The sequence below is a fragment of the Artibeus jamaicensis genome, unplaced genomic scaffold (assembly GCF_021234435.1).
Source record: "Artibeus jamaicensis isolate MK-2021 breed Jamaican fruit bat unplaced genomic scaffold, CSHL_Jam_final contig_465, whole genome shotgun sequence".
Classification (NCBI taxonomy): Eukaryota; Metazoa; Chordata; class Mammalia; order Chiroptera; family Phyllostomidae; genus Artibeus; species Artibeus jamaicensis.
In genome coordinates this window covers 17003860-17021160 of record NW_026521843.1, presented here as the reverse complement: position 1 = coordinate 17021160, position 17301 = coordinate 17003860, and the positions used below count along the sequence as shown (strand labels likewise).

The 17301-nt window shown below is 52.6% G+C and overlaps 1 protein-coding gene across 3 annotated transcripts in view; it reads right to left on the bottom strand.

Moving 5' to 3' along the window:
* Window positions 1-12245, bottom strand: part of LBH (LBH regulator of WNT signaling pathway) — a 31142-nt gene extending 18897 nt beyond the window's left edge. Inside the window, exons 1-2 of one of the 3 annotated variants that reach the window (XM_037146604.2) lie at window positions 12154-12245; window positions 3903-4005 (exon numbers count right to left, since the gene is read on the bottom strand). In XM_037146604.2, coding sequence (XP_037002499.1) covers window positions 3903-3980 — 78 coding nt within the window. In that variant the 5' untranslated portion in view covers window positions 3981-4005; window positions 12154-12245. Of the gene's footprint in view, window positions 1-3902; window positions 4006-5517; window positions 5642-6540; window positions 6795-12153 lie in introns of those variants that run through there. The other 2 variants (XM_037146603.2, XM_053667048.1) reach the window with 2 other exon arrangements.
* Window positions 12246-17301: the final 5056 nt, after the last annotated feature.

Genomic DNA, 17301 nt, shown 5'->3' with positions numbered 1-17301 from the left:
TCTCGGTCCAGAAGCTTTAGAAGGGAGCTTGTTTTGTTTTTTTTTTAATGCAGATTGAGGAGTAGCCCTGTCTCAATCCAGACCATAGCAAGGGCGGGAAGACCACAGAAGCCACAGTCGTGCTGTGCTGAGGCCCTTGGGTTGTGGCAGCATCAGTGTCCTCAAGCAAACACCCAGGACCCTTCCCCATTCGGGACCTAGGCCAGTTAGGGGCAGCAGGGAAGGAGACCCAATCAGAGAGGCATTCCAAAATGCCACATTCTTACAGCCGGTAGAGCCAGGGGAAGGCCCTGCAGGAGGCACAGACCTGCATCCTCGGATCAAAGAAAGGAAGGAGGCTTGAGATGGCAGACATTCTTCCTCAGGGCAGGGCAGCAGGAGGCCCACAGATGAAGTGTGGGACGGGTGTTGCAGCCATCAGGGATGTAAATGTACTCAGTGAGACCCTCCCACTCGGCCCGGTGAGCTGGCTGCCACCCCCAGTCAGCCTGAAATGTACTCAGACTTTCTAGTAACCATTTACTCACCCACCTAGTGGGTGTTATAATTCATGCCAAGTGAGTACGCAAGACATGAATGTCTCATATTGAATTGACTCTCTAAATAAATGCGAAGACAAAACAAGTCACCGGCTCTGCCGATTTTTATACCTGCTCACGAAATAGCACTAACTCCCTACGCACAAGAGATAGGGTTTACCTGAAACTTTCAGGGGATAAAAAGGCTTCTCTGTGAAGCTGGGACAGGCACGAGACTGAGGAGGCCCTTACAGGTCCGAAAGCAGAAGTACGCCTGGACCAGCTTTAGAATTAGAATCAGGGGCCTGGCCATCACTGAAACTATCACCATCCCCTTCGCACCTGCTCAGTGAAGGCCCTGGTTTGGGAAAGGGTGTAAGGAGGGTGATGGCTGATGGGCAGAAAGAGGGGAAGAAGCCGTCCCCTGCCCTCAGACCCCTGGACAGCGAGAAGGTAAGGCAGGACCCATGTCCTCAAAACCCAGTGTGGCATCACGTCAAAGCACAACATGTCACAGGTGTTAAGAGAGGTCATACCCGGGGCAGAGAAATCAGGAAAGCTGCATTCTCAGTAGGTCTGGAAGGTGGGAGAATAATTGACCGAGCCCAGTATGCCTATTTATTTTACGACCTTGTTTCAAGGTCAATTCACAAGCCTGAGATTCTATTTCATATGCCAAGTTAGGATTGATGTCTCTTTCCCACTTTCAGTTCCTTGGAAAAGCAGGTCTCAGTAAAAAGCCACATACTATTATTACCCTCAGGCAGGATGCCAAGAACAGCGCTCTGCGATCTTCCGCCCCCAGGTCTGGGCCCAGCCTGAGCGTGCAGAGAGGACGGGCTCGGCCCAGTGCAGTCACAGCCAATCCCCAGAGCTCTGGCGGGAATGCGTTTAATTGGAAGGCACTAGCTTTGAGCAGGTTCAGAGAATATCCGTCATCTGGCGATTGTCAAGCCAGCTCTCTGCAGAGCCCTGCACCTGACATCAACAGGGGTGAGCCAAGGGGTATCTGGGAGATGCAACGAAATTAGACTGGAGACAGAGGTGTCTCCTCAAAGTCCCAATGTTCACTTAAGACCAGCCCCAGACTGGCCTCCATCCAAGGCTTCCCATCGCCACCCACGCCCGGATGGACCATGGTGTCTGCATGCTCTACCCGCCTGCCTGCGTGCCAGGTGTTACGTACCTGCTGGCTTCCCACAGGAGCTCTGAACCCTCTCTGTGCAAGGGCCCAGCACAGCATGTTCCATGGATCAAGGAAGCCAATAAATGCTGCCTGGTTAGAGATGATAACCTCTCTCCTTTCTCTTCATCAGGCAACCAGGAGCCCTTTCTGAAATCTTGTGGCAGACTCTGAAGCTCCAGGTATTTTGAAACTAGACAGTAGTCCCCACCCAGGCAGCAGGGACGAGTATCCTAAGGGGCTGTGAGAACTGGGTAGTGCCCCCACCCAAGTCCAACCCCACAGGGAAGGTTTGAGGGCCCTCTTCTGAGGCAGCACCAGGTCACTGCAGGAACCCAGAGGTGATGTAATTTTCCTCCTGCCTTTGGGGCCCCAACTCAGCCTTCCTCACCCGGGGCAGCCGTGCTGTCCTTCCTCACCACCTGCCCTGTCCCTCAGACCCAGCAGAATGGCCTGAAGGACTCGAAGGGTTGAGAAAAGTACCCTGAAGGACCTGGCCCTGTATCCTGGGACATATTCAAAAGGAGAATCTAAAAAGCACACACAACACATACTGACGCCTATGTTTGGAAAGGTTCTGTGATGGAAATCTAAAACTCAGAACTGAAAGAAAATCTCACCTGCAACCACAATGAGATTCGGTTTGATTCAGTGGCTTGGAAACTGGTATTTGAAAACACCCCAGCTGGTGAGCCAGGAAACTTCTACTCTCCCACGGGCTGTGGGGCCTTCGGTTGCCTCACTCAGACCTACTCCGGGTGTGGAGGGTATAAAACTACCAGGAAAGGGTATCCCCTTCTCCCCCCACGCCCCCTCAGGCCACCAGAATATTTATTTCCAGCCATCAACAGAGGTGGCCACAAAACAAAGTCAGGCAGCCACTGACACAAAACAGAGGGTGCCTTTTAGAACCTCCCAGTCATGTCTGTGGGTGACTCTGCTGTCACCTGCTGATCTACTTCACTCGACCTCACCTTTCGTCTAGGCAGTCTCTGATCACCCTCCCTCCACCGCCCCCACCTGGCTCTCTATTTGTTCCTTCCTTTACAATACAAATGCCCCTGGAATGGTTCTAAGGAATGTCTAGCCAGAGCAAGTCTGGATCCTAGCCAAGAGCCAACCCAAGGTACAGACACATGATCCATCAGAAGAGCAAAGCTTTGTAGTTGGAGACCAAAGTCGTCTAGTCAGTCTGAGTCTGTTTCCTCATCTGTGGAGCAGAGCCAGAATTCCTGGCTCAGCACGATGCCCACGAGTGAATAGTGATCGCCTGTACAGGGTGTGGTCCCCGGCAGACATTCAGTTAGTATCTGCTGAGTGGTCTCATCACACCCCAAGTTTTCTTCCCCAGGCCAGATATGCTACACAATTTCCCTATCCCCAAGGTCTCCCCTTAAAAACAGATCCTTCCTCCCCCAAATGTAACAACCTTGATAGTCTCCTCCGGGATCTACCCCACAGGGAGCCAAAGGTGGTCTGAAGCCGCCCAGGGGTGGCCCTGGAAGAGCATCATGGCAGGCCAGAAAGAGCACTGTGCTGAGAACCCAAAGCTCTTACTTAGGTTACTTTTGGGGGGCCTTTATGTATTTTTGAATCCCCAACACAGGACAACGGCTACGCTAGATTCCAGCAACAACACCCCTGACATAGCCTCTCTCTGGGGAAAGCTCTCCACAACTCTGAGTAGTTTCAGCATTAATTCTGTTAGAATCGGTTGGCCCGCCATCAACCTGAGGAAGAAAGCAGTGTTTGGTGTAGCTATTCCTCCACCAGACCACCCTTCCCCGTGAGCTGTCCCTCATAGCAATGGTGGCACGGCCCCATGGCTGGGAAGGGGAGTTCTGTCTGAAATGACTGCACAGATTACTTCCTCCCAGCTGTCATGAATGGGAGAGCCCACAGCCGCCAGGACGACTCATTAATAGCATCAGCTCATCCTAGCTGAACTCTCGCTGTGTTCCAGGGACTGCGAATGCCTTCTACATGCCTCTCACCACGTTCGATCTTCACAATTCTATGAGGTAAAGTATATTGGTGCCCCATTTTACGGATGAAGACTGAGGCTTACTGCCATTAGGGGACTGTCTCAAGGTCACACAGCTCTTATAAGTGGCACTAGGATACAGAAGCAAGTCTGCCGCCAAGCCCAGCCAAAGACACCAGGCTCTAAAGAGCTCGAAGGAACCCAGTATTGAACTCACCTGATAGGAAAGGCCATCCTTTTGGGGGTTGAGGCCGATCTCCTCCATGGATGGGGTGCTCATCATCACCTCAGTCATCTCGGCCGATCTCAGGTAGTCGGGGCTGTCAAGAGAACCAGGCAGAAAGTCAACAAACACACACTCCTCCTCTGGGTGCCCACTGCTGTCGGATCAGGGGACTGCCTGACCCAGCAGGAGGGGTATTCAAAACCGAGCTCACAGAGAAGCAAATTCACACCCCGAGGAAGTGCCTTTCCAGTCCAGAGCATCGGGCTCTCAGCCTCCAGCAACAGAGCCCATTGTCTGAAAACCTCTCGGGCCAACCTCCTTTCCCCACCTCTCCCATACTAGTACCCATCCCCGCTCACGCTCACTAAGAGCGACTCCAGATCTCCTTTTAAGTGACAGAACTGGAAAAAAAAAAAAAAAAAAAACAGTAGGTAGCTGAGTCCAGCTGTCTATATTAAAAACAATTCAACCCTTCTCCAGGGGAACTGCATAATATTATTCTGTAATAATAACAGGTCAACCTCAGGGAAACCAAGTCTAATAATACTGCCTTCCTAAATTTCTCCCCTTCTCTGTGGTGCTTCTTTTTGAAAATGTCTCGTTTAAAGCCCCAAGGGGTCAGCTTCCTGCAAGCTTCACATCTGCCATCCAACCCCCTTCTCTGGTCCCAGCCACAGCAGCTGCAAACTCACAGCTTGAGAAACATCCCCTGAATTAAAAGCCTTAAGGATGCCCAGACTCTGATCGCAAAGGAAATTTCCAGAGGGGCCAGGCTGGCCCACCAATGGCAGACATGTGAAACTGCTTTGTCCTCTGTAGGCAGGATACAGACGTCCCATTATCCTCCCACAGCACATGGGCCCTAATGGTGCATACCCAAGTCAATGTCCTCACTACACAACATCCGATATTTTCATGACTTTACGCATGGTTTTAAAAAACTTAAAAAGTGGAACAGGCTTTAGAGAGACTATGCCTAAGAAAACAGGAGTACCAAACTCTTCATTTTATGGTTACTATAGAATAGAAATGGCATTGGATTTGGAAACAGAGGCGACAGTGTCTGGTCCAATCTCTGCCACTAAAGAAAGAGCTATGTGATCTTCAACAAGTCATATAACTTCTCTGAGCCACAGGTGCCCTGTTTGTCTGGTACCACCATGTTAATAACGCATACCTCACAATCACGTTAAAGGGCTCATCAAGGGGGGTGGGGGGAGTACTGCAAACTATGACGTGCTAATCAACTATAAAGTAACTCCAAATCTTAATTTCTCAGGAGAAAATAACCCCAATGGGCTCTAAGGAGTTAGAGACATGGCAAGTGTTGAGTGACCCGTGGCACAAAGCCTCCAGTAGCCAGCCTCCAGTCTCACCCATATGGCACCCGGCTGCTCACACACCGCTAGGCGGTAGGGAAGGTGAGCCCCAAAGGATGGTCTAAGAGAAGATGCTTGGTTTCGGCGAAAGTTTCAGGTCAGGAGCTGGGACTCCAAAGGTAGTTTCCTCCTGAGTCTTCGAAAGGCGGCCGCGAACCCCCACCCCAAACCCCGAGGCTCCCTCCAAAGAATTGGGCCAGAAGACCGAGAGCGCATAGGGGTCTCACCTGGCTCTTCGCCTGGTGTAGGGGCGCTCGCTGCTTGGGCGGGCCCCAAAAGTTGAAGCGAGAAGCGTGAACTTTCCGGTGCCTGGGCTGAGCGGGACCGCACCAAGTTAGAGAGAGCCTGCAGGGCCCGCCGGGCTCTCAGCACCCGCACCTGAGAACGCGCTCGGAAGCCTCCAGCGCTCGCCGCCCCCCCTCAACCCCCACCCCTCGGTCGCTCCTCCTCCCCAGAGCAGGAAGGAAGCAGCAGCCGGCACTCAAGTCCCAGCGGCCTGAGGCCTCGCTCCGCTCCGTAACGAGCGGGGTGCCGAAGCGCATCCCTTCCAGCCCCGATCCCCAGTCGGGTGTAAATCTCCACCGCCTCATGGCCAACCCAGGCTCCTTCTGGCTGAGGCCAGCGAGGGCAGCTCCTCCCTAGCCCAGGCCCCCAAAAAAGCTCGTTGGTTTTTAAGGGCAATGGAGAGGGAAGGTGTCAGGAAGGTGCAGCATGCGTTGCCTGTAGCTTCCGAGTTACGTGTGGGGAGAGCATTTCCACCCCCCCCCCCCAACCCCTCTTGGCTCTGCAAATGCCGCTGCCGCACCAACTCAGCCACCACGGGTCTCAACGCTGAGACTTGCAAGCAACAAAAAGAAAAAGGGGAGGGGCTCGAGGAAAGCAGGGGCCCCCAGCCCCAGGCCGGGCTCATGCCTCCTGCAGCCCTCAGCGCGCGGAGTTTTATTAGCGGGATTCAGGCGTGACCTCTGGTTCTCCCCCACACCATCACCAAAGATACACCTTCCCAGATGTCCTTCCAGTGAGGGCTTTCGGTTCGCTTCCTTTGTCTGGATGTTCTCAGAACCACCTCCCCCCACCCCCATCTTTGCAACCTTGACGTTGACTTCTGCACGGGTTTGGGAGGCGGGTTAGTGCCCGGCGCTGGCCGCCAGCTCTGCTTGCACTGGAGCCGGAGCCAGTAGCAGCAGGCACCTGGGCCTCGCAGCTACAGACGCTAGACGGATACCCGCAGAGGTGCGCAGGATACTCACCAGTGAATGGGGAAATATACAGACATGAAGTCCTAGGGGAGGCTGACCCACGCCCTTGTGATTTAAAAACGGTCACTGAGTCCCGAGTAAGGATGCCACGGGCGCAGACAGGCTCGGCAGGCAGGGAGCAGGAGGTCGAATACAGGCACGGACGTTCGCCGGTCCGCCTTCCGGAGACAGCCCAGATACCAGCTGCCCAGATACCAGCTGCGTCTGCAAAGCAGACTGAGCTCCGGGATCTCCACCGAGCTCGCAGCCCGACAAAGAGCCCGGGAAGCCCTATTTATAGGGGCGGGGGCGGGGCTAAGCCGGAAGCCCCGCCCCCATCGCCCACTCCTGGAATAACGTCACCAAAATCATGAATGGCTTCAGTGCTCGCAGATGCAGCGAGCGGCAGCTCGGGGGCGCGCTGGGCTCTGCTACTTGAGAGCCGTGGTTTGCTGCAGCTTCTAGCCCGGCTGCCTGCCCCAGGACTCACACGCAGGCACGCGTGGGCACATGCGCGTGCGCACACACGCACACACTGGGGCTGGAGTTCAATGTCAATGCAGCTTGCTTACAAACCCGCCCGCGTTAGCGCCCGCCTCCCTGCACGCACCTCTGGGGACCCGGAGTTAGAGGGCTGTGGGCCAGAGGAGAGCACTGGGCCTTCTCTGGAGGTGGAGGTGACCGCTTGGTGACCACGCTGTGCCGGCGGAGAGCATCATACCTCGACCCTGGCCGCCTGGCACCAGAGCTCTCCTTTGCACCCAGTCAGTCGCCGTCCGCAGCCAACACCTAAGGACCCTGCCTGAGAGTTTATCCCCTAAACTAGGCCTCTTCCGGGCCCACCGCACCTCGATCACTGCACCTGAGGCGCGTGCCCTCTGTACTTTCCAAGCTGCATGGAAATTAGAACACCGCCTAAGAAGAGACGTTGGTTAGGTGGGAGGGGACGCAGAGCTGGAGGGACCAAGAGCCAGCAGGGGTCGGTCGCCTTAGCTTGCAAGGGGCTAGCTCACAACGCTGAGGCCCATGGAGGATTTTGTTCGTGAGAATGGAAGTCTTGTGGTCTTAGGGCTTTTCCTTTGGACGCATACACACTTGCAGGTGGCATGGAGTATGGGTGTGGGTGGGCGCCGCTCAGGCAAAACCCCGCCCCAGCATTGGCTCATAGATTTGATACAAGGAGAAGCAAAGCGCATCAGCGGAACCCCTTCACAGTGCTCAGGAATTGCAACTCCGCGGGTCTGTCCAGGCGGTCAGGCTACGCAGCCCCCAGAGCCGGGATAGGAGTTTGCTCCTCTGTGGCTGGAGTGCATTGCTTCACACCTCTGCTTCAAAAACTCGTGTAAATGGCCTTAGAAACCACTTTAGTGGGGGGTGGAGGACCACTTTACTGGGGGTATGTGTGTGGAGGGGGGTATCAAAAACTTGGCAAAATTAAACGTGCTTTGAAGTCAGTCGGCTGTTTGAAAGGTAGTGAATGTTCTCAAGTAAAGGATGGTAGGATTGATGGTGAGGGCATAGCAGGCCCTCATACTTTTCATCAGCTCTCCCAAGCCAACCCAAATAAAAATAGATAAGAATTGATAGTGACTGTGTGTATTAAAAAGAATTGGTAAGCATAATCAAAAACAGTCTTGCTATTTTTGTTCATTCACATCTACAACCTGAGTAAAAACAGTGTACTTTCCAGGAAAAGGCAGCTGCAAGGCAAGCCCCCTAGCTGCTCCCTCCAAGCTGCAAAATGCAGGAGCCTCTCCTCACCCCTGCCTCACAAGATAAACCAGTAATTGACTTGTGCTGCCAGTACCACCTCCACTCCGGTCTGCTGGAGGTGGTGTCGGGATGGAGGGCAGTGATTCTGCAGACAGGAGCTGATGGGGGATGCTCCAGGCATAGGGTTACTGCTGGGGGGTCGGCTGTTTTGTTCCCTTTGGGTGGGTGGGGGGAAGCTTCACAAAGGCTGGGTGTGACATTGTCATTACTTGAACCAAAGGAAAAGCCAAATCTTGGAGAGCTGGCTTCTAGGCTGGGACTTCTGGGGCCCCACGCTAGGTCCTAGGTAAAAGCAGGACAGACGCCTTCTGCCATTTCTCGTTGGTAGCAATCCCTGGCAAGACCGGGAGGAAAGGGCTTGGGCCTTACCACTTTCACAGAGCAACAGCCCTGTGTTATATCTGTGGTTATTGCTTTGTGAAACTTGCAAAACTCAGAAAGTGACCCTCCCCCCTCCTCCCCCCATACCCCTGAAATGTCAAAATGGCCTTATTTTGAAGTAGATTGTGGAAAAGAAGACCTACACCAGCAGATATCTGCCCTCTGGACAAATACCTACACTGGACAACATTGAGATACTTACTTGGTGCCTACTCTACAGGAAACGTTGAATTAATACCCACTTTAACTGAATTTCACCTCTATCGGTAAGTTGGAGTAGAAAGTAAGCCTTAGGTTGTGACCTGAAATCCACACTTTTGGTTTCCCTTCTGGGACCACAGTGACACATTCATTCACTTGAAAATATGGGAGGCCTGGGGCTGAACTGTGATACAGCTATAACGAGTATGCCATTTCTCAATCATAACACTTTACATAGTGTCCCGTGGTTTTTCAAAGCATTTTCATAGTCACAGCTTCCAAAAGAACATAAGAGTAACATAGCACAACTTCCGGCAGCCCCCCAGTTTACAAATATGCAAATTGAGGCTGAAATAAATTAGAGGCTTGCCGAAGATCACACCGCTACTCTGTTACAGGGTTGTGGGTTACTACATTTCCTTCAGCTCTCTAAAGACACAGGGCGTTTGTCATGCAGACTGACCATTTCTTAATAACATATGAGGTTTCTCTCCCCATTGCCTTTGAATAAATGAAGAAAAAGAAATAAAAGCAAATGAAGTTACTTAGAGCCCCAGAAAGCTGAAAGAGACTTTCCAAATCACCTAATCCTGTTTCCTCATTTTACAGGTGAGAAGACACCTAAGAGATTAAATGGCAGGTCCAAGGTCACCAGGCTATTAAGTGGTGTAGATGGAACCTGAACGCGGGCCTTCAGGCAGACTGTCCAGTGTTCTTTCCACTACAGCCCTACGTCCCGCAGTGCACTTGCCAAGAAGTCAGCTCCAGAAGTCAAATACACGAGCCGGACTCTAAACCACCTCCGTCCACCAATATTTAATGAGCATCTACCACAGGCAGATCAGTGAACTAAACACCGCGTCAGAGTGCACGCACTCCCTCCTGCCTCCCACCTGGGTCCCAGGAACTAAAGGGTTGAACTGCAATTCTGCTTCAATAAAAATCCCAGTGTAACCAGAACTGCTTTGTTTTTTAACATTACATAAACCCAGTTTTCCAGCTCCTTTTCTTCCTCACCTAAAATAAGGATTAAAAAAAAAAAAAAAAGAAAGGTGAGCTGGCAGGGTAGTTCAGTTGGTTAAAGTGTTGTCCCAATAAAGCCAAGGTTGTGGGTTTGATCCCCAGTCAGAAATCAACTAATCAGAAATAAGTGGAATGACAAATCGATGTTTCTCGCTCCCCCCTCTCTCCCCTATCTAAAAAAAAAAAAAATCAATAAAAATATTTTTTAAAGAATAAAGGTACTGAGCTTTATATCTTATTAAAGTTACCTCAAACACCTGCATACCTCAGTATGCAAGACATGTAGCTAATTAGTCATTGAGTAAAAATGTCCCCATTTCAATTCATTTAGCAACATATTCCTACACTTTTTTTCTCTCTTCTGGCTTGCAAAAAGACGGTATGGCATTTAATGTGCTTAGTCATGGTGAAGCCGGTCCTTTGGTTAGCTACAAGGAACTTCACTGTTTGCTGAGCTACACCTATATCTGTTAGCACATTTATGCCTCCGGACGACTTTGAGACAGAGTGACCATCGCCCCAATTCTACAGATGACGAAAGAGAGTCTCCAGGAGGTTGCAGCTTGGGCATGGCCACGTGGCTCTCAATCGGCTGATCCGGCAGTCGATTCTAGGGCTCACTGGTTCCAATGCCTATGTTTTCCCCACAATACAACATTTACCCTGGCCTCTGTGGTTTTGTTTGTTTGTTTTAACAGCTAAACTATAAACTAAATACCGAAGTGTTGGTTCCAATAGCAAAGTCCAGGACTACTGGGTGTCCTTCATGGGGGCACAGTTAGCAAAATAAGTTCCATCCCCTTACCCTGGGGAATCTGGGAGCTTCTAAAAGTATCAGTTGAAAAGGCCTGAGGACTAAGGGGGTGGGGGGGGAAGAATAGGAGAAGGGGAGTTTCTAGCCAAATTTTCAGTGGAACTTGTTTGAGTACATAAGAAATCTGAAAGGCAAGAATGTGTGTGGGTTGATGTGAGGCTGAAATGAGATAATGTTATGAAAACACTGGGCGCGCTGGAAAGCACACACACGGCTTGTTTTTAAGGTGTTGGGGAAAGAAGGGGATCAGCCGAGCTGATTGCATCTGCTTTAGTTGTTCACTCACTTCCATCTTGGGCCACCCCGCTTCCCCCTGGAGCCCCTTGACTGAAGTCTCCAGCTTTGGGGGGGCAGAGGCGAGTAGTGAAGTTCTAGGTCTGCAGGGCACTGCTGGGGTGCCAGGGTCCCAGCATCTCCCTCACCGCCCCTGCCCCGCCCCAGTGCCTCCAGGCCAAGGTGCCTCCCTGAAAGTGTCCAGTGGGCTCGGGACACTTGATGACTGGGCCAGGCCTGCGAATGTGGGCGAGCTTTCCCATCTTGGCTGTTAGGGAGTTAACCACCCACATTGCTAAGCAACCCAAACCCACCGGAGAAACCCTCTGGCCCCTTTTTGGCTTTGCTGGGAGTCCTCAGGCAACTGGTGCGGCCTCTGTGTCTCGGATTCCTAAGAGCAGTAAAGCAGGCAATAGATGTCTCTTTTCCCTCTCAGGGTGCTGATAAGGCCAAGAGAAATTGCTTCTCTAAATGTTCAAGAGGAAAGTGCCTTGCAGCCTGTTGTGCGGCTCTGTGGCCCCGTATACAGCCCATGGGCACTCCCCTCTCGAATGGGCCGTCTGGGCAGGAGTCTCCTTCTTCCTGCCCAGAACCCGCTCACCCCCACAAGAAGCCTGGGATCTGGCGGCTCATGAACTCTTGCCTTCCCCAATATCAAAGACATGGAGCCCTGGTTTTTGCTTTATTTCTATCAAGGGGCCTTTGAACCAAAGGGATTTTTCAGGGAAAGAGAACTCCACGGAATCTTTAGGGTCCAGGCTCTTGAAAGAAAACACTAAAACTGGAACCAGTTCAAGGCTCTCGTGTCCAATTAAGGAAATACTCGCATTCCTGTCCTAGCTCCGACTCTAGCATGCTTTCTCTCTTTCCACAGCTCCCCAGGAATGCACTTTAACAGCCAGAAAAGAGGTTGCTATCACCAGGACACATATCATATAGCAGAGGGCTCCCCAGGCGGGGCGGGGCTGTGGGGGGGGGGGGTCTTGCAGGCTGATATCTTCCCCAGATTAGACAAAGGGCCCTGGCCACGGAACATTCCACATTTCCTTCCTACCTCTCTGTCCTTCCCTCCTCCCCATGCCATTTCACCCGCACCTCTGGACCAGAGAAACTCCACTCTGCGTGAGGGGAGGGGTATGAAAAAAGAGGGAAACACTTACAATAGCTTCTTGTGAAGAAAGAACTTTCAGTTTTCTTTTCAAATACACAGGATGTGGCTAGTTTCCTCCAGGGGCAGCTGCGTCCCCGCTGGTTTCACACCCACTGTTCCTCTCCTCGCTCCTCCAAGAGGAGAGCGAGCTGTGAATTATGCACCAGGCACAGCTCCTGCTGATCTGCCTCGGCCAGCTCCGTAACTGTAACCGGAGCTCCCACTGGCCGGCTGGAGCCCCAGGTGTGCTTCACACCCACAGGGTGCCCTGCCTGGGGATCAGATAGCTGGGTCCATACTACACCTTTATGCCCTTTCAACAATTCGACCAACAGATATCAAGCACCTAGTATGTGCCCGATGGTGGTGCTTCCAGAAGAGAGATGGAGGAGAACTTCAGCTGTCTCCCATCTCCATCGCCCCCCAAAACCACCCCAAATAAATACACGTTTAAGTGGTAGGCCAACACAGCTTTCAGACAGATTGCCCACCTTGCTCTAGTGACCCCCGCATCATCGTCAAGCTGAGTAGGAACACCACACTTGCTCTGTGAGTGCAGTTCGCAGAGACCTTGAGCCTCCGCCCTTCCTGCCAGATTTGCTACTCCCCAGTTGTTTTTCTAAAGAAATCAGGAGCTGCGTCTGGTGCGTGGCATGGTGTCTCTCACTGGGGAGACTGGGAGGACTAGAGGCCAGCCCTCTGGAAGCCCAGCTGTGTCATAACTGCGGCAGTGGGGGCATGTGACCACAGAGGTGGTGTGATTACTCCTGTTCTGGGGTGTTTGGGGGGAGGGGTGCTGACCACCAGATTATAAACTCTGGTGGAGGAAGGATTGATTCTCTTTTCTTCACTGCTGTACCTCCACCACCTGGAAGAGTGCTGGCACATAGTAGGCACTCAAGAAATATTTGTTGAACAAGTGAATGGTATCAGGAGAGGCTAAAGGGAAAGGATGCCACTCAGCTGGCCTCAGAAGATGAGTAGAAGCCAGAGAAGGGCCATCCCTGCAACAAGAGCACCATAAACCGAGGCCCAGGGTGGAGACAGTGCCAGGGGTGGGCTGGGAACTAGGAGTGGTCAGAAGACTCTAGATCTGGGGAAGGGGCACTGGCGTCGCCAGGACTCCAGGTCTGCATGCCGAATGAAATTCTTATTTGTTAGTAAAGGGCTTTGCACTCTGCAGAATGGACTCTGTGCAGAATTTCTAGCAGGAAAAAACTTCTGGCACTTCTATTAGCCAAACCAACCCAGTTTCCCTCCCTTCTGCATCGTTGGAGTAAATAGCAGCGTTTCTCAGGCAGTTAGGTGGGGCCTCAGCAGAAGTGTTAAGTAGGTCAAATTGGGTTTATATGAAAAGTTTCTTCTGAGACTTCCCCTTTCCAGTCCCTCTGGTTTCACACCTCCCTTTGAGCTGCCCCAGGCACCCGCTGATAAACACACACACACACACACACACACACACACACACACACACACGCTCCCTACATAACAGCTTCCCAAACTCCAAAACAATCCTTTTCTTTTCCATTGAAATGTTCATCCTTCAGCTCCCTAATCTCACGCAGCTGCCAGACAGGAGAACTTGATCTGACAAATAAATTCACACTATTGTGGGAATGACATGCTCGCAATACCTCCCGGGCCGCTGCCCACTGGTGGCATTCTAGGCAGGGTGAGTGGGGTGAAACCTCTGTGGTCAGGGAGGCTGACGGTGGTAAACGGTTCATGTGGGAAGCCAGGGTAAGACGGAGAAGAGAGTAAACCCCTCGAAGGGCTGGGGTGGTGCAATCAGTGGGAACACCTGTAAAAAGACTTTCCCTGTCAGTCACAGCCCTACGGAGGGATCCGATGAGAATCCTTGACCTCAGCTCTAACATGATGACCACATTTCAGGGAATTAACTCCGGTGGCCAATGGGAAGGGAAGTAAAAAAAGGTCTCAGCAGACCTTTTCCTTCCTCCCTTTTTACTAAGCAGGGACAGGGCTCCAGACCAAAGGGGACTCCTATGAGTGGGCTTACCCAGGCCCAGGCCCAGGCCAGGCCAGGCCAAGAAGTGCCTCAGCAGAGGTGGCCCTGACCCCACAGCAGAAGTCCTGCGCCAGCCTAAGCAAAGCCGATGACAAGTCACGATGGTGAGAAATGCCTTTTCACGGGCTTAATGAGGCCCTCCGGGCAGCAGAGGCTTCTGTGAATGGTTTCTAAGCCTGGTGAGCAGACAGTGTGGCATATTTGGGGCTTAGGGAGAGCCAGTGACATGACTGCTTGCCAGCTACCGAGGACAGTGGGGCACCTGGCCTCCCCCACCTTCTGCCCTGACCTCTGAGGCCTGCCTGACTCCGGGAACCTGGCTTCGCACTCCCCTGCTGCTCTCTCAGCTAGCGCCTGGCATCCCTCTTCCTTCTTATCCAGGTCTTGTCTCAGGAAAGGAAACCAGGAAGATGCAAGGCAATGCTCCCGAGGCTGTTTTCTAAAGTCATTCTTTAACGCCTCTGATGTCACTGTTGAAAAAGATCACTCTGTGCGCTTGAGTCTTTGCAGAGGTTGTGTGGGGGGCACGGAGCGAGGTGCGTTCCCCACTTCTAGTCATCTGCTCTTTTTTATTTGTGGGTGGTTGGAGAATGCGCCAGTGCAAGCCCTCCCTCACTCTACTTCCAGCCCCTGCTAGACAGGGTCCCCTTCCCACAATGCACCAGGGTCCTTCTCATGCTATTGCCTCATTGCCAGGACCCTAACCTTCCATGATGCTTACTCACTGCCCCATTTAAGAAGAAAATATAAAAACAGATGAATTTCACTCCAGATATGATGATGTCTGACATGCTTAATAAGAGAACCAGTAGGTCTCTTCACTTATCCAGCCTCAGCTTACTCTTCTGTGAAATGGGCTTGATGTTTATTCCCTGCCCTCAGCTCATCGCTCAGTAAAGGAGCAATGGTGGCAAGCACTCATCTGCCTTGGGAGAAAGGTACGGTCCTAAATTACACTCTGCTGGATCTGCTGGAAGATGAACAAGTAAAGAAGGGAAAGAGAAAGCCACATCGATTACTTAATTCTGTTGCTTGTCAGCAGGAAAACTTAGTAGAGGCAGCAACCCCTTTGTTTGCTGAGAAGAGAGGCCAAGCCCATTGTTTTACAAGAGAATGATGCCCATACAATGACTTATATCCCTTCTCTCCCTCTGTGCAGCACATTTCTTCAGTTGTACCAGGTCTCACACTTGCCAACACCTTGGCCCGAAGCACACAGGTGTGTGAGTTGCCACACCCCCACAGCAGTCCAGAGTGGTTACACTGTAGTCCCCCCGGGCAGGCAGGCAGCCTGCCCTTCCACATATGGGGACATCTGAATGCTGTTTGTTCAACAAGGAGCATTAAGAAATGCTCTGGCATCGGCTGCCGGCAAGTCACCCAGGTCTTTTGTTCTTGGGACCTCCACGTGTCCACACAAGCACACGCACTTGCGTGCCAGGGGCATCACGGCCGTTGAACGAGCGCTCTGTTTTCTGGAAATAACGCTGACCTCAGCGCAAATAGAAACAGAAACCTCTCATCCAATTCGCATTGTTTTACCACCTTTGTTTGTGCCTGGGCATTTGTCACAAGCAGCAACGAACACCTCCCAGTGACTTCAGGGGAAACAGGTGTGAGGGACTGGTTTGATTCCAGCAGAGCTGGCATCCCTTCCCTCTGTACAGCAATGACAGGGAGCAGCGGGGGGCGTCTCCCTACTCACGAGACACCCCGATCATAAGAAAGGAGGGGGTGACCCCGGAGGTCAGCGAGGGGGCTACTGCGACGGCCCCAGAGGGAGGTCGTGTTGGTGGGAGGTGCGGTGGTGGTGAGAGGCGATGCAGGCAGAGGTGGATGTTTCGGAACTCCGGAACTGTTTGGATGCGGGAGCGGGAGGGAGGGGCAACTGGAAAAGCCTTGGAGTCCTGGAGCTTGGGTGACTGGAAAAGTGGCACCGTCTGCAGGGACGGCAAAGTCCAGAGGCTGGCGTGGGAGCAACAGGGTCCCGTTTGGTTTATGCGGCTGGGGCTGCCGCTGCGGCTCCCAGTGCCGTCCCAGTCCCACCACCCGTGCTAGCTGTTCCTCTCGCTCTCGGGGACACGGGAGCCAGGGCTTCTGTTCTAAGGGGCGTGTGCCTGGCGAGTCTCTGCTGCGGGTGCCGGGCCCTGCTGCAGGTTGGGTTTTCCAGAGGCGGCCGCAGAGACAAGTCTGGGACCAACACCAAGGGACGGAATGGGGAAAACGCAGGACTGGGCCGAGAAAGAAGTCTAATAGAGCTGCAGGCTCAACAAATCTCAGCCAGGCCTACGGGGGAGTTTGGAGGAAATATCAACTGTCAGAGTGACCTGCACGGCAGTATGATGCCCAGAGCTATGTTCCCCTGCCTCTCTCCATCTGAACTGTGGGCAGTCCTGGGGAAGGCAGGGAGAGGTGGCTCTCTTCGACAGAGACTGACCTTGAAGGAGCTGACAGCTGGAGGTAGTTTGCTGACCCCACTCACCACAGCTGGGCAGCAGATCCTCGCTGGAAAGGGGATCCTGGTGACACATTTTTATTTCTATCACAGACCCGAAAGTTCACAACTGTCCTTTATGGCCTCTCTTCAGTTTGCGGTGCACTGCAGAGGACTGCAGCTGGTAGAATCCTCGGGGAAGGGACAGGTTAGCAGCCAGTCCATCGTCTCCATTTCGCAGGCAAAAAAAAACTAAGGCCCAGAAAGAGAGCTTGCCTCTCCTCAGTTCGGACAGTCAGTGAGCAGTGAACTCAGGAGCAGCACTCGGTCCTCTGGCTCCTCAGCCAGCGCTTGTCCTGAGAGAGAAGACTGCTCTGCGGTCAGTGGGTCCTGGAGGGAGATGGTTGCTCCCAGCCTGTGAATGGGCTGCCTGAAGTGTCCTGCCTTTTGCTGGAAGTGCTCGGGATTTGTTCCCCAAGGCGCTGAGTGGGGGCACACCAGACCTGCAGAGATGACTAAATTCAGATTCCCAGGGAGTCAGGGCAAGAAGGGGGTGCTTAGAACTTGGCAGCTTCCCAAAGCAGTTCCTTGCCTCTGGTTTTCATCCTGGGGTTAAGTCAGCTCAGCAGAGTTGTTCTAGAGTCTTCTGTAACTTCTCTCAATGGCCCAGACTTTGGCATGGCCATCAGCATGCA